General features: G+C 38.7%; 1 protein-coding gene across 23 annotated transcripts in view; it reads right to left on the reverse strand.

Moving 5' to 3' along the window:
* The window catches only part of Hdac9 (histone deacetylase 9), an 848,903-nt gene that overhangs the window by 308,366 nt on the left and 523,155 nt on the right, over positions 1 to 17,382 (reverse strand). For 13 of the 23 annotated variants that reach the window (XM_037210966.1, XM_037210965.1, XM_037210962.1 and 10 more), the window contains one exon: positions 5,379 to 5,639. The exons of 1 other annotated variant lie outside the window; for it this stretch is intronic. In XM_037210966.1, coding sequence (XP_037066861.1) covers positions 5,379 to 5,639 — 261 coding nt within the window. Of the gene's footprint in view, positions 1 to 3,031; positions 5,640 to 17,382 lie in introns of those variants that run through there. 9 more of the 23 variants (XM_037210971.1, XM_037210970.1, XM_037210968.1 and 6 more) reach the window with 1 other exon arrangement.

Raw genomic sequence — 17,382 nt, forward strand, 5'->3', positions numbered from 1 at the left:
AACATGAGATCTAGGCAATGGGATCAGAACTGGGGAATGAGATTGGAGTCTAAATTTCCCCAGAAAGGTTTTTTTTTTTTTTTTTTTAAAGATTTATTTTTTATTTATTTATTTTGTATACAGCATATATGACTGCAGGCCAGAAGAGGGCACCAGATCTCATTATGGATGGTTGTGAGCCACCATGTGGTTGCTGGGAATTGAACTCAGGACCTCTGGAAGAGCAGTCAGTGCTCTTAACCTCTGAGCCATCTCTCCAGCCCCCCAGAAAGGTTTTTATAGACCTTTTAACTAGACAACCCTCTTGGAAGTCTAGAACCCTGGAAATGTTCTATTTGCGTCTCACATTTTATCGAACCACTTTTGGTCAACATGATTATCAGTGCAGCCTCAGCATTTCAGAGGATAAGAGACGGTGTTTGCTTATGCACTGGACTGTATTTTAGCTCCAAAAGATGGCAAGAAGTGCCGACAGACAGCCTAACTTGACTGAAGTTGGCATGGTTTCTTTTGCTGTGACAAACACCACAACCAAAAGTGACTTGGAGAGGAAAGGGACTTGTGTGTTTCAGTCCACCATCCAGGGAAGCCAAGGCAGAAGCTCAAACAGAGGTTCAAACAGAAACCACAGAGAAATGCTGCTCCTCGCCTTGCTCCTCCACACCTGTTGAGCTAGCTTTCCTATACAGCCCACTGCTGACAGGGGACCAGGCTTTTCTGCATCAGCTAGCAACTAAGACCATGCCTCACAGATTCACCCACTGTCCAACTGAGATTCCTTCAGCTAGCTCTGGGCTGTGACAAGTTGACAGCTGAAACCAACTGGGAAGGATTCCTTCCTCTCCAGCATGTACCCCAAGTGAACACAGTGTTTCAGTCCATCCCAGCACTGCCTACAGTCAGAAAGAAGAAGCACACACATTTTCACGATGAAACATGGATAAACATATCACAGGCACAAAATTCTCATCTATGAATTAGGAAAATATTCGACATTTGTCATTTTCAGTAATGATTTAAAGAACTGATTCAAATCAGTTACTATTAATGGAAAAGTGGAGATCTAGGCGGAGGGAGACAAGACCTGTAGAAGCAGCTGAATACGGTGGGTGGGAGTGAGCAACTTGGATATATAAAAGGCATCCGCACACACAGCGAGGAGTCAGGGCTGAGGATACAGACTCCAGTGCCAGAATGCCTGGGCTCACATTAAAGGTAGACTGATTTTGCCAGGAGTGCTCTATGCAATACCCACATCAAATGGTTATGGTAAAGACTAAATTTGATAGGTACAGGTAGATTGACGAGGTTAACAGTTTTAAGGTGCTTGCAACTACACTTTATGCATCTTAGTAGGTTTGCCATAGTTAAAAGTAAAATCCATTTCATAAAAGAGATACAAAAATATTGCATTGTCTAAACAGTTGCTAAGACTCCAGGAAGTTATTATGCTGGGAAGCACTTATACGAATAGAATCATGTTAAAATTTAAACACAGTCTTAGCTGGACTCAAAAGGCGCATTCTGAGTTTTCCTGATATTTGTCTACATTCTTTGATTCACCCCACCTGTGCTCCCCTCTTCAAAATGGATGTGGAGAAGTTAATAATGAAGTGAGTAATAATGCCCAAGTCCTCCTGTTCCTCTGAGTTCTTCACTGCATCTGGTTACAATTACAGACTTAAATCATGTATTCATTTAGTCCTTAGTTGTATACCTCGCTTTATCCATACACAATTATTTAGAACTACATGCTCCAATTATTGAGAAAAGACGTTACTTATGCTATTAATATCTATATGAATCAGGTACTAGATTTTAAAATATGTTGTACTTGAAGTCCTGCTTAACACTTTTTGGCAAACACAAGTATGATGAATATAAAAATTCTTAAAGACTTCTGCTTTCTATGAAAAGTAGTCATGTAGGCTTCAGTTACCACCTTCACCAATGCCAACAGAATGATATCTCATGTAATATTACTGCAGTACCATTCTGACTCATAGAAACACTAACTTGCATGATAGTATTAGAGAATAGATTAAATGAACCAGAGGCCATTTAAAAAAATCACATGTAACCCTTTTAATTAAACACATAGTAGCACATTCTGAAGTTCAGACAGGAAGTTCTTCTGGCAACAGACCAGAAGAGGAATGAGCTGGACACTCCGGGACTGGCTCACATCACCGCACACTAAACCTTAGTGCACATGAAAGCTTTCTTTATCTGGCTCGCTATTCTTCACACATTACAATACCTGCCACCATACATGGGGGACTCATTTAACTACTCTTTTCTCTTTAAATTTATTCACTGTCACTTTTATCTGTGGTTCAGAATCTTTTGGTAATAGACTTGATTATTAAGATACTTGTAAAAAGATTCATTTTAATGTTTGTTGAGAACTTGTTATATTCAAGGGAGTATATTTAGCTTATTTTAAAATTCTTAATTACTTTTATTTGTGTGTGCGCGTGTGTGTGTGTGTGTGTGTGTGTGTGTGTGTGTGTGTGTACACACCACAGCTGATGTGCAGTTAAAAGACAGTCTGGGGAAGTCAGTTCTTTCCTTGTACCATGTGGGACCTGGGAATCAAAGTCATGTTGTTAGGCTTCGTAGCAGATGCCTGTAGCTAATGTTGAGCTCTTGACAGACCATGTTAAAGTTTTAAAATAATTTTTAAGTTGAATAGCATTAGGGACTATTTATATTTTTTATATTTAGAGGATGACATTTTAACTTAAATACCAAAGAGGATAACACATCCTTAAAAAGGCCAAACTAGAAAATGGAGCATGCAACCGATTTTTACGTATGTCTGCTGGTTGATAATGGCTGATATAAATAGTTCAATATTGTTAATGTTTTATGTTATTTTAAATGGTATTAGAAGCAACTTCTCAAAATATCTTCATTTTATTATTTCAACAAAAAATGGAAATAGATTTTGTATATGCGATCTAATGCACAGTTTTCAAATTCGATTAAATATATCAAATTTACACAAAGCCAAATGTATGAAAAGGGATCTTTTAAAAAAAACTTTATTTGAGAAAGGAAGAGACTTATAACAGAAGGCAAGAAGGGAAACATACAAACAATATATTTACAACACAAAACAAGATATCACCTCCAAGGGTGTAAATCATAATAAATACAGTAGATCTTAGAAGAGACATTTATCAGTTAATTCTAAGGTTAGTTATGTCCAGCTTTTCATTTTACTGGTTCCAGGTAGTTTCTTGACTAAATTCAAAGACTATCAAATTCAAACAATTACGTCCACCAAACGTACTGAAGAAGTTCTCTCAAATGACATTATAAAAAATAGTTTTTTTGTTTGTGATCACATATCTTTGAAGTAATATTATACAAAAGTCTGCTCAGCCACGTGTTCCTCCCCAAATAAAATGTGTTTTAAAAGATGCACTATCCCTTTTTATGAGATTGAAAAAGGAATTTGAAGAAAATGAATATTTATGAGATGGAAAAATATACAATTTTATCTTAGGCATGCCATATTTTTAATGCAAAACAAGTGACAGAGTCATTTTAATATGAAGGAATAGATTAATCCAAACACAGTGATGACAGGGAGAATTACCTATTAGAAAGAGTTGTCAAATTATCAGAAGGACTTTCATTATGTGGAAAAACTTTTAACTTTCTAACTCTAGTTATGTTAATTTAATTCAAATGGAGACTTTTTAAAAAAGGATAATGTATCTTTAGCAGAAACATTTTAAAAGAAATATAGTTTTAAATGTCACAGCAAAATGTAAACAACACGTGCTAATACCATACAGTTGAACAATGTCTATATTTGGCAAAAGTGCTATGTCTTCTTGAAACAGGATACTACACCTTAAAATACCATGGATCAAGAAATACAAATATTTTAATAGAAAAAAAAAAAGCTCAAAAGCTCAGGAAGATTCTAGGTCAATTTGGATTATCCATATTAAAGGGGTCTCAATACAGCATACGTTTAACTAGCTTAACAAAAGTAAACCCATAAAAGAAGGCAAACATATCAAAAGGGAATATGAAGGAAATGTTCTGGCAAATAGCTTCCGTAAGGGCTTTCCTATTTGTGGTGTGATTTTCCTAGACAATAAATCAATTCATAGAACACCCTTAAAAAACAGAAAGAGTAGAACACTATCCTTGGATTCTTTTACCTACATTCCCCAGTACATGAATCACTTGGACTTCCTGTTTCCACAAGACATTTCCTGTCCCTTCCCAGAATTGCTTTTCTGTAGAACAGCAGGAACTTGACAAAGAGCTGACTTAAATAAACATTATCTCTGTGGCCTTCAAAGTTGTTTGTATTTTTATAGCATCAAAGGACACAGTCCTTGTGGAGGTGTGTCACACACAAGCAGATTCTTCTGTAAAACCTAACATTCAGATTTTTTTTTTTGTCAAAATGATATGGTATATACCATGGAACTGTATGCAAGAGATTCTAATGATATCAAGTATAAACATGAGTCACCCTCTTGTAAAACTGGTTTTAATCTGATATCAGGTGGTAATCATACTACATTTTCTGCAGCTGTGCATACATCACAGCATCTGCTTGGACCACAGGGCTGCACATTACTTCTCACCATTTGCATCAGGTCCATTTGATCCTTTTCAGTACACAACGTCAGTAAATTACACAAGGTTTAAGAAATGTGCAATGCTGTGTCAGACATAATGTAATGTTCAAAACAGAACCTCAGTGTGTGCCTCGACTTAAAACCACATGAACTGATAAGACTTTCAGTTGTATTCTATACAATAACCTAGAGCTCCGGGCATGGGAACCACATTTCTACTTAACAAAAAAAGAGAGGAAAAGGGGGCGGGGGGCAGACTACCTTCAACAGTGTTCAAGACTATGGTATGATACAGTATGTACAGTTGTATGAAAAATGAATTCTATATGTTAAAAAACATCATATCTAACAGAATGCTTCATTGATCAGGCTGGGAGACTATATTCTGTACTCACAGACCTCAGCAGATAACACTAAAAACGAGTTCATTTTCCCTAGAAGGAACTGTTGTATCGGGCTTTGAGTTGGATTTAAAGCCTATTAATTACCTGGATATTATATAGCATAATTTTAGTGTAACAGGTATTTTTTTTTTAACCAGTGAAGGTTCAATAAAACCTTGATACCCATACCCATCCAGAGATCAGTATAGAGTGATCTTTATATAGGAAAAAAAATCATTTTACCTGTTTTAGAATTCTTAAACACTAAAATCAGAGATATGTACTGATAGGAAATGATAACCATTTACCGAAATCTGCAACACATTTATGTTCAAATAATGACTTTAATTACAAATCCTGGAGCTAAATCTTTGCCTATTACCTGTTGCATAAAAGCAGCCTGCTCCCCACATTCCATTTCCTGAATCTGAGCATCTTCATCGCTGTCCACTGGTTCCTCTTTGACCTTCACAGCCCCAACGTGTCCCAGTGTGTCATCCACACAAGCACTGCTGCTGCTCCTAGTGCTGATGTCGCTAGAGGTTGCTCTGTCTTCCATGGACTGGTCCCCTTGCAGCTCCTCCTCTGCTTCCTCCAGGTGGCTGCCTGGTTGCTTCAGTTGTTCAATAGATTTCGAAAGCAGCTAGAAGAGAGTGTTCAGGGGTTCAAAAGTCAATAGTCCTTGATGTAACAGATTCAAGTTATACTCTCATTTTAAATAACTCAACTTGAGCTAGAAAATGCTGGAAACATTACGGGGGAAAGGTAAATAAACCATGTCCATGGAAGCTACAAAACTTTCACAAGGACATATTTCACAAGGCTACTTAACATAAATCAATTGAAAATAATACTTTTCTCAAGAAAGGATGAAATTAGTATAGAAGCTCTTCAAACTCACATTTTAGCAAATCTTATCTGCTAGAAAATCTCCAACATAAATGTTAGTAGTGCTTTATAACTAATTTTCTACTACCCAGATGATCAAACCATAACAGCAATTCAGAAATAAAATTCTAAAATACAGAAATATTCATTGTGGAATTCTAAAGTTTGAAAAAGTCAATAATCTTTACCATTTTAGAAGGGCATAATATTTTATGAGTGGACCCAAACTGTTAATTAAGAAGTAAACAAGGAATTAGATTACAAATGAAATATTATTTAGATACTTTAGTTGTTTGGCTAAGTCAATACATGTGTAATTAGTTTGCCAATCATCCTAGTTAGCAGCATATGTATAATGTAGCCACAGAAAAAAAACTATACTTTTTATAAAATTTTAGTTTAAGTCATATTCATATATAACTAGGTTTAAAAATCTAAACATGTTTGAATGTTTGAATAAAAAATTCCTCAAACTTTGAAGGGCAATCTCTTTAGATGTCATGTGGTTCATCCATCTCAAGCAGCCCTGAACATGATGACGCAACCCTTAAATCTGACTGGTTGGATGTATATTGGCAGTTTTCATTATTTTTTTCAACAATTATTTATGAAGTGCCAATTATGTTGAAGCCCCTGCTAATGACCGGAAAATATGGCATGCCTTCTTTCTACAAGCCCAGGTTTTAGTACATTATAAAGGAGTAAGACAGTTAAATTTTGATCTCACTTTTATGTGTCAAACATTTTATTTTTATATAGAACAAAAACCTTAAAGAATAAGCTCTGGGTGTGATAATAGCACGGTGAATATGCAGGTGGGCATGGGAGTGAGTGAGATGGCTTGAGTTGCTGGGAAGGTGTTCTGTTTGGGATGAAGGCTGAAAAGGAGGTGGGTACACTGAAAATATTTTGTAAAAACTGTCATAGCTCACACTATATTTTGTGGAGAATAAGAATATACAGAAATGAGCTATAATACAATAAGACCCACATATCTCCAAGCCCAGCAGAGATGATCAAGCCAATAAAATATATACCAATTAAAAACCTTATCAAAATGAAGAAAGAAAATGTCAATATCCATGTCCTTTGTGATGACAACTTAATTTCTATTGTTCCTGGGTAGTCAGCATAAGGAGAAAATTCAGCCCATCATGCTTAAACATCTTCAAGTGCATTTTAGAAAACTATTTTCTGTACAATTGTCCTAGTCCTGAACACTAATCAGCAGTTCCTGTCTTAAATACATAATTGTTTGCACACTGCTGAGAGTTTGGAGAACAGACACTGCAATAGCTTTGAATTCTGGCTACGTAACTGTGGGAACACATGTCCTGCAGTTTGGGGAGAAAGAACATGCAGGACCATAGAAAATGAGAAAAAAAAAGTTAAAAAAAAAAAAGTCATTTTTCAGTGGAAACAGTGGAGTTAAGAAAACTATTCTCCAGAGAGATGACAGCAGGCAGGTCTGTTGTAATCATCGACATCACTTACCCTGGACTACATAGCCAAGATATACTAGAGGAGTTTCATGAGGAGAAAAGACTGACTTGAGAAAAGGAGAAGCAGCTCAAAGGGCCTTCAAAAGAAATATTTACAAGAAGACGACTGACGTTGTCTTCTGAACAGAAGCTCAGTGAACCATGGAAAATCTCCTCTTGATACCACAGCTTCACTGGAGAATGGGAGATGCGGGCCTGTCAGGAAATGCTGAAAAAGGGGAGCAAAGGCACTGGCCAAGCAGAACCTCATACAGGTGTTTAAACAACATTGCCAGTAACAGCTTCACATGGATAACAGATAAAAAATAACAATGCATATGGGGTTCGTGGCCAAGGGAAGTGGCAGCCACTTGTAAGAGTCTGGCTGCACAGTCCACAGCACAGATGTTATGGCAAAGGTCCCTGCTCAATGGAGGGCGATTCTGAGCAGCTTTCTGGGCCCACTCCCTAATCATGGGTCCTTCTCAGAATGTCCCAAGGGAAGCCCTTCCTCAACAACACTCCGGTGTCCTCTCAGCCCAATCCCCACTGCTGTCACTTGCCTCAGTTGCTTGCTTCCTGCCTTGCAGGACCAAGTTCAGCCTGAACTGCTTTTGACTCCCCTGCTCTCTTCAGTATGTGTTGTAATGGACATGTGCTATAGTGTGACTTTCTCGTCTGCACACAAACAACACCCCATTGAATTCCTCTGTCTCCCCAGTTAATCAGCTCCAACCCTTGTCCCTGGCTCACCACACTGTCTCTCTTCTCAGATCTTTCTCTTCACTTCTCTTCTTGCTGGTACTTTTGCTTGTTATTTCACTCAGAAAATACAAGCACCCAAAGAACATCTCCAGACTCTTTACAGGCTGCGACAACAGTGTTCTTGCTGCTACAATTAACAGGACATTTGTTCCCTATCTCAGCCAAGCCCTTGACTTGTGTCCTGGACTCCAGTATCTGGTATCTTCCACTCTCATTATAATTTGCCCCTCTTATCTGGGCTATTCTTACTGTATGTTTCCAGTGACATCATCCATCTGACAGAAGAACCTCTCCTTCCACCATATACATCTCCCTTCACAACAGAACTTGAATTCCATCTGTGTTATCACTTTTTTTTCTTCATTCACTTTAAAATCTATGTCAATTAGGTTTTCATCCAAACCATTTGACTCACATCTTCCTTGTTGAGCTCAATAATTACAGCAAGAGGTAAATTCAGGTGGGCATTGTAAGAAATATTTTTTTAAATTTTCATTTATGATGTATGTGTTTGTCATTACATGTTGTGGAATAGTAGTTGAAGATGTGTTACATTTGTTTATGCTGTGGAACATTTGTTTAATGATGCAAAGATGTGTTGCATTCTTTTATGTTGCATTTGTTTAACTCTGTGAAGCTGTGTTACTTTGCCTGTCTAAAACATGTGATTGGTCTGATAAAAAGCTGGACAGCCAATAGCTAGGCAGGAGAGGAAAAATAGGTGGGGCTGGTAGGTAGAGGGAATAGATACGACGAGGTGAGATCTGGGACAACAAAAGGAGAAGGAGAGAGGACATCAGGACCAGACACCAAGCTACACAGCAAGCCATGGAGTAAGAAGTAAAGAAAGGTATAGAGAACAGAGAAAGATAAAAGCCCAGAGACAAAAGGTAGTTGGGATAATTTAAGAAAAGCTGGCTAGAAACAAGTCAAGCTAAGGCTGGGTGTTTATAAGTAATAACAAGTCTTTGTGTAATTATTTAGGAGCTGGGTGGTGGCCCCCCAAAGAGTAAAAGAGTTAAAAAAAAACCCACAATGATGAGCATGGCATACGCATGGGTGACAGTAGAAGGCACTGGGCTGGGTCCTCGGAGCTGGAGCCACACATGTATGTGAGGTGGCCAAGCATGGCACAGGTGCTGGAAACTGAGCCTGGTCCTCTGGAAGAATACCACGTACTGTCACCCACTGAGTCATCTTTCTCCTACCTGCCGGCACCCCCACCTCCATGGCCGTTTAAACAGGAGATTGACAGGTGTCAGGGAAGGTAGAGTGATGAAATCAAACGAGATGAAAATAACACCACCTTGGAAAGGAAGACGCTGTGCTCACTAGTGCTGGAGAACAGTATTATTTACTAGAATAGAATTTCTCATCACTGCTAAGTATGTTAAAGTAAACTCAGATATGACTCTGAGTGTTCAGAGAACATAATATGTACTTTTAACAGAAATTTTTCTGAAATTTGACCTTTTAATATGTTTATAAGATCATGGAAACCCCTAGAGATCACCTCATCTAGTCCAGGAATCCAATTGACTTAGTATTTACAAATCCACTGACAACGACACATACATGGCATTGGAGCTACACTTTTCAGTGTGCAGCTGAGAAGCAACACTCCTTGTTACAGGGAGGCCCTGACTTCATCTCTTCTTCTGCGGTATGAGCAGGATGAGACGGTTAAAAGTGCTCAGAGTGAACAATGCTGCCATTACTTGGTCATAAAGTCACATGGCAAATGGTCTTTTTCCCAGACCAGAATTCCACCAGGGTTTGTAAAATAAATGCTTCCTGACAGAACAGCAGTTTATGAGTGGAAATCATATATGTACGAAATGTTGGAGTTGAAAAATGCTAATCACATCCCCAAACTCTTATTTTATGAAGAAGGAATCTCTACTCAAAAGAAACAGTGCCATCCCCGTGAACATAAAGGGAGAATGTGTGACTTTAAAAGAGAACGTTTTATGTTCTTCCTGTCTACATTCTCTTCTAAAGCGGTGACGTTGTGATGGTAGTTGAGCAGTGTCAACAGCTCCACTGGCTCTGGTACACTCCGAACACATATCTAACACTTTCCCAAGAGCACTTAGCGAGAAAATATCTAAAAGGCATCATAAACTTTCCAGTAGCACCAGATAATCTCTATTCCATCCACCCAAACAGTCATTCGCCTGAGTTTTCTCACTGAGTAAGCACCAACACCCGACTCCATGAACTATGAACCTAAACTTTACCGTGTCTCCCTTGCATTTCCATTGCATCAGTGAACAAGCCCACAGCAATCTCAGCGTGGACCTTGTGTGCTGACACAGTTCTCCATCCCCACTGCCACTCCTGTAGTGGTATGCGTTATCACTTTCCCCTGAGCTACGAGATGCTCAACTCTGGCTTTCTTTTAGTGCTGAATCTTTTCAACATTGCAGCTCCAATAATCCTTTCCAACTATGTTAGGTAACATCAGTTCTCAGCATAGAACGTCAGATAGCTCCCCACCATGTTTACAATAACATCCAAATCTCCACAAGTGTTTCATGAACTGGCCCACATGATTTCTTGCAGTGCATTGTAAACTACCATTTCTGGGCTCCAGATTCCCTGGCCTCTGCCCATCTTGTAAACATGAATATGCCATGCTGGGTCTTTCATGAGACCTTGACAGATTCTGTCCTTTTTACCTCCTCACAACTACAGGCTTGATCTGGTTCCTTAAAGAATTTAATTGTATTACCATTTCACTAATATATATATATATATATATATATATATATATATATATATATATATACATCAAGCTCATATTATGGTCCTGCATTATGTTGTTATTTTTGTTAACAATTATAGTTATTTTTGTTTCTTACTGGAATTCAAATGTCACCAATCACAGGGTGGATGTCTTTCACCATTTTATAACCAAGCACCTCATACACTGCATGGCACCTAGCTGGAGCACCACAAATATCTGCAAACTTAATGCTTAGTAGCAAAACTTCCATACTTTCATCCTCAGACTACGGTGTAAAGTACGGTGTGCCTGATCAATGTCTTCTACTTTTTCATCTGAGGAATGCAGGTGCTCTCTGAGAACATTTACGACACATAATCAGACAAATGGGACATCTTGAAGCCAGTTTCATGAGATATAAATGTATAGAGGGGGTTAACTTTCATTTCTTATTTTAGTTTAGGTATCTGACTGAAGCTGTTTTCATTTAAACACTCACATTTGCCAGAGTGGAAAAATTAGCAATTAACATCAGCAAGGAAAATCTACAAACAAAGTCACAGAGAAATTCTGCCTGCCAGTTTTGACTTATTTCAGATTTTTAAAATGAACAGTTACTTCGTACTATTTGTAAGTATTCAGATTATGCTGTTTTCTATGTGTTTTTGAACTCCAAATACAACCATTACGAAGACGGTACAGCTAACCCTTTCTAATTTGCACTGCCGCTGAGTGGCCACAGATGTGGTGAGATGTCTGCTTACTCTCAGTGGGGTGGCAGGGTCTCTCTTTAGTTGAACATCTGGAGGTGATCCCCCAGCAAAGTCAGCCTGTTGCCTTGCTGGCTAGAGAACAGGAGATGAAACATCTGTGTGACAGAGAAATGCACGAGCCTGTGTGAATCTCTGCCGCGTCCCCATCTGTAAAACACTGTGTGCTGTCCATCTGATACCAGGTGAGTCACTCTGGTGGGGACTCCAGCTGAGATGAAGACAGAGGCTACACAGCATCTCTTCTCCCTCTAACCTGTGTTCTTGCTCATCTGTGGCGGGGCCCTTAAGTCTTCCTAAGCCATTGTTCAGATTCTGAGAAGCCACAGCAGTTCATGACCATACTGGGATGTGGTCACTCATGACAGACACATGCTCACATAAGTATTCTTCCAAGAACTATGGCAAATGGTCCAAATAGCTTGTCTTCAAGTAAGGAATTCAACTAAACTCTTTGATTTTTATCTATACCTCCCAGGGTTAGACGCAATCCATAGTTTCAGTGTTTTACATTTTATGACAAAATCACATAATCTATTGATACATGCTATAAATTCATTAAATACTGTTTGAAAGTTATATTGCTAATTTCATCATATTAACACATTAAGCTCATTGCTCTGAAAGTTATATTGCTTGGTTCCAATGCTATAAATACAGTACCAGCATGAGTGCTTTTCATTATAATATCTAAAATTCTATCATTTAAATACTCCCAACAAAATCCTTCATTTGCCCACAAAAATCTTCATTTGAGAACCATGAACTAAAAATGGTCGTAAGGAATAAACCTACTTTTGATTACTGACGGCTTTCTGCCACTGTGGACAAACTAGCAAGCATGGGTGTCTTGATGCAACTGTTCTGTAAAACAACCCTCAAGCAGCTCATCATTAAAAAAAAAATCTGTCTCAAATTTTAAGACAGATTTTACTCAGTGCAAGCCTGTCTTTTCCCCCCCCATTTTCTTTTAAATAAACGTAATATTCTTCTTTTGGAAAATAAGACCTTTCCCTTAAGCTCCAAGGAAACTAGACTTAAAAATAATGATAAAATTCTGTCTCAATTCACAAATAGATTAGGTATGTACCAACTGTTCTCAAAAACAACATGCAGAACTTGGAGGACTTTCAAACCAAGAGGTCTACTTAGAGAGGAACGCTGTCCACAAGCCAGAAGACGTTGTGCCATTTCGCTTCTGTGTGCCTCTTAGAGAAATGATCACTGGAGCCAGAGTGAAGGACAAGAGGACAGCATCTCTGATACTCGTTCACTGCTGACATAACTCCAGACCGCCATACAGCCTTTCTTACTGAGATGCACATTAATCTGAGGGACTAAGTAGATTTGGATAAATTCACCTTTATCTTTTTAATGATTATCCAGACAGTGCCTGCAATGAGGACAGCTGGCGCTCAGAACTTCTTAACGTTTCAGTGACTAGTCCCTTCTGGAAAGAAGATTTCCAGTTAGCTACTTTTGAGTAAATTGTCCATCTGGTGTTTCATTCCTTCAACCATTAATTTATTAAGCACTAACTGTGAGGCCCTGGGAAGACACTGGTCAATGAGCCAAGCTCTCAGAGCTGAGTGGGGACATGGACAGAAGAAGTGACAATGGGACTTAGTATGTCAAAAACGGAGGAGGAAGGACAGTTTAGACTGAAGCTCCACAGTAGGGAAGGTCGAGTTGAGCTGGATCACGGTGACAAGATCATCTCCAGAGAAGACGAAGAGGACATACAGACCATGTGACAGTCACCTTAGAGGATCTAATTTGAGAGGTAAAGACAGATACAAGACTGAAATTTCAGAAAATACAGTCTTTAGCAGAAGAGTAGATTTCTTAAGAGTTTTTCTTTAGAACACTAGCTGTCCTCCACGCCTTTTTTTATAATAATACTGTCATTTTATATCCATTAATATAGTATTGGAGTTTATCCTTCATAATCTCTTTTCCAATATTCAGCTGGTAAAACATTTAACACATTTTCTCCTTTCACTCTTTAGGAGGAAAGGTAAAATGCACATTGGGAAGTGGCAATTTAATTTCTATGCTTGGTGGCGTTGCGGGGGTCTCGGTACAGACAGCAGCTCGATGCCAGTGTTTTCTGATCCCTCCCCATCTCCCTTCCTCATTCTCTCACCATCTCCATGCTGATCAACCCTTCCCTCCTGGAAACTAGAAATAGTAGGCACTGTTTAAGATGGAGCCGCAAACCCTGAGTGGTGGTGATCGAAGGAAGACGGACAAACAGTAAGCCTGCAACTTTATTTCTTTGGCGAATGACCCAAATGTAGACTTTATTTGGAATTTTTCTATTTTCAAATGTGACCAGAAGTTGGGAGTCCTAAGACACTAAGCATGCCCACACAGACAGCTCACAACCTGGGTCCCGCACTGTAGGCTGATGCTTTATGATCCTGAAAGTAATTCCTGGAGCATTCTATAGGGTAAACCAGTTAGTGCTTTTGTTTTTATGCTCTCAAAAAAATTCCTGTGCTTGTGATATGTCTTATTTCTATCCTTGGTTAAAAAAAGGATGACTTTGCCAGGAGGCGGAATAGAAACTGGCCACAGAGGAATGGAAGGAGGGAAATTGGGGGCATCATTCTATGCAACACTTGTGGTGATTGTATGACAATATGCATCTGTCAAAACTCACTGAAGCGTGTCGCAAAAAATATGTTTTACTGTGTGGAAATTACACTTCAATAAAAATCTTGATCTCCAACCATACTATTGTCCTAAAGAGGAAACAAAGCCTGCTTCGTGATGAACACACACGCACAGGAGGAGCTGAAGCAGAACACGGTGGTTTGGTTTACAAGAAAGGGTGGCTATTGAGGCAAGCGGTATAATGTGTGCAGTGGAAACGTTCTGCAACTTCCAGACAACCATTGTATTGACCTAATAAGGAAAACAGAACTATAACGCTGTCTAAGAATACACATGCTGTGGTTAGCACAGGGATTGCCATGTTTATAAAGCTCTGTCATGAACATCCTCTCAAGCCATCCTCCTCTCTAAGCCTCTGAAATTTGTTCATTAGAGAATGATCAGACACAGTGTTGAATACTCTGACTAAAGTTGCAGAACTAACAAATAATTACATGAGGTTTCAGAAACGTCCCTCAGAGGGACCATTAATTGGCCTCAGTTTTGCAGTTCATGTGGGTTCTGTGTTTTACATCACCATCTTCGGTTGTAGTTAACAGTGTACAGGTCTATGGGACATTCAAGAAAAAGAACACACTTTCCTTCCTTTTATTGACACTCAGCATAATAGTGGTAAGTGGGCCAAATCTCTTGTGGGGTATCATTAGTTCTTCTGTGCTAGCACTGACTTTGTAGAATTGAGGTTCTGTGACTGGATATACAATCGATAGCAAGAGGGTGATGGGACCTGCAGGTTGTGGGGTTGCAGATCTGGGTAAGACTCATCCTAGAGCATCAAGAACATTCTAGAACAGATGACAGTTTAGGATCCTATGATCTCTTAGGCTTGAACTAACATTTTTAGAAAGAGCTGAGGCGTGAAGAAAGTATGGAACTAAATTTGAGGACTTAAAAGTTACTCAAACCCTGAGAAAGAAACTGCTGTATACTTGCGGTTCTCAGTTTTATAGATCATTTAAGCTATATCAAAAATTCCTTATCTAGACTTAATTATTTCAGTCTGTCAAATGGAACTATTTGTCAAAGTTGAGAAACAACCAAATTATTTAGCATTGCTTTCCCTTTGAACTGCCTGGAATCCACATGTGCCACACTATTCACATGGCTTCTGTCCCCAGACAATTTTCTTTCCCCTGGCTGCTTACCTCATAGTACTATTCAGCTATTTTTTTTATTATTCAATAAAAGTGCCTCTGAGTATATTAATGTGTAGATTGGAAAATAAAGGTTGAGGTCTCTCCCTTGATGCCACAGCTATGAAAGCAACACCGGAGATGTTTATGAAGACTGGACATTAATCCACTGAAATGGTCATTTAGTTTCATTTCCAAACACAAGATTTCATCATATCTAATAATAAAGCAACAAGCAATTTTCTGTATATTATAAACCATCAAGTTGTAATTATATAGTGAAATGCTTTTATATAAATTTTCCATGGTGATGCAAGCTGGTTTTGTAGCAGAAGTGGATTTTTCTTTTTAAAGCACACTACATACCTACAAGGATCTATTTATGTTGGCCTAATCATGTCAAAACAGAATCTATTTAAGAGAAAAGTCAAAGTTTCTTTTATAAACCTCAATAGATAGATAAATAATCGAGGAGGCTTTTTACTGTAATAAAAACTGCTTTCAGTGTGTGCTAATGTGTTTGAAGCCACTATCCACCTAATGGGTAAAATGTAATCCTAAATTGGTGATTAAAAGACTCTGCGTGGAAACAAGCTGTCAGATGGATGGGGAGAAATGAATCCTGACAAGAGTAATGCCTACTTTCCTAAATGAAAGGACTGTTCAAGTTTCTACTCATCAGGTTCTTAAGACTTACAACAAGGCATTTTCCAACCACCCATAGAAGAGATGCCAACATTTGCATTTCAGTAGATCACGATGAAGTCAGTAAACTTTCAGCTTTGGGCTTGCTCAGAAGTCCTGGGAGAAGACAGTCTGTCCAGCATAAAACATAGCCATGTGGCAGCATGCAAGAAAGAAGCAAAATGTGACCTGTCTGCAGCTAGGCTCAGCACTACATGCACATGTACAGTGAGCCATTTCCAAGCCTTGCTCCAGCAAGACATCTGAAAGCCCCAATGCCAAGGCCACCTATGAGGACTGTCACGCGAGTGAGTACCTGGATGGAAGGCAATGCCAGGAAGATGGAAGCGGTGTGGGGACAGGAGTTCTTCATCCTGGCGAGTCAAATGCAATACAAAAGCACAGAGTGACCTTGCTTTTTAAGATGCTTTTCTGCTTTGCTTTTAAATGTGAGTTTGGTAGCTTTGTAACATGAAACAGGAAGAGCCTTTTATCTGCTTATGGATAAGAAGGTGACTGGAATCACTGACACAATAGTTGAGAACAGACTCCAGCTCTGTGGACAGGAAGTCCTGTCAACTTGCTCACCTTGATGAAATCCCTGGAAACGGAACATTCTTGGTGGTTTTGTAAAGTAAGTTGTTAAAGTTCAAGGGATAATGCATAGAAAGATGCTGGTACAGCAAATTCAGCTCATAGTAGACACTGTATGTGAGACGGGGCTTGTGTTACTTAAGTATTACACTTGGGGATCAGATGGTGGGGAGATGCTGGCCACAGGAAAGAAGTGGAAAAGTGCACTAAGATGAAAAGCTCAGCACGCAGAGCTGAGATGGCTGCTGAACTTTAACTATACTTCAAAACCAACTCTCCTAAGTACATCAGAAACAGGATTACACTTATTAGAATAAACCTAAGGTGAAGTATAGATTTGTTTCTGAATATGAAACTATGGCTTCATAAACAGTAAAATTTTAAGATATAGATGTCAATAAGATTGTTGTTCTTCAAAGTAGCTTTGACAAATACATGCTGTTTCCAATAACACAAATAGTAATCCTATATTAGCACTCAGTTCAGGAAGGGAATACATATGTGCTATGTCTGTATGTGACTACTGACATCAAAGATATACTCTTAGGTTTCTGAGTATAAATGACTGGGGACAGGGAATGGTTATAAATCATTAGGGAGTATGGAGGATATGTAACATTGATTCATACAATTAATTAAAAGGAATTAATGAAACATATACTAC

Source organism: Peromyscus leucopus, chromosome 14, assembly GCF_004664715.2.
Source record: "Peromyscus leucopus breed LL Stock chromosome 14, UCI_PerLeu_2.1, whole genome shotgun sequence".
In the NCBI taxonomy this organism is placed as follows: Eukaryota; Metazoa; Chordata; class Mammalia; order Rodentia; family Cricetidae; genus Peromyscus; species Peromyscus leucopus.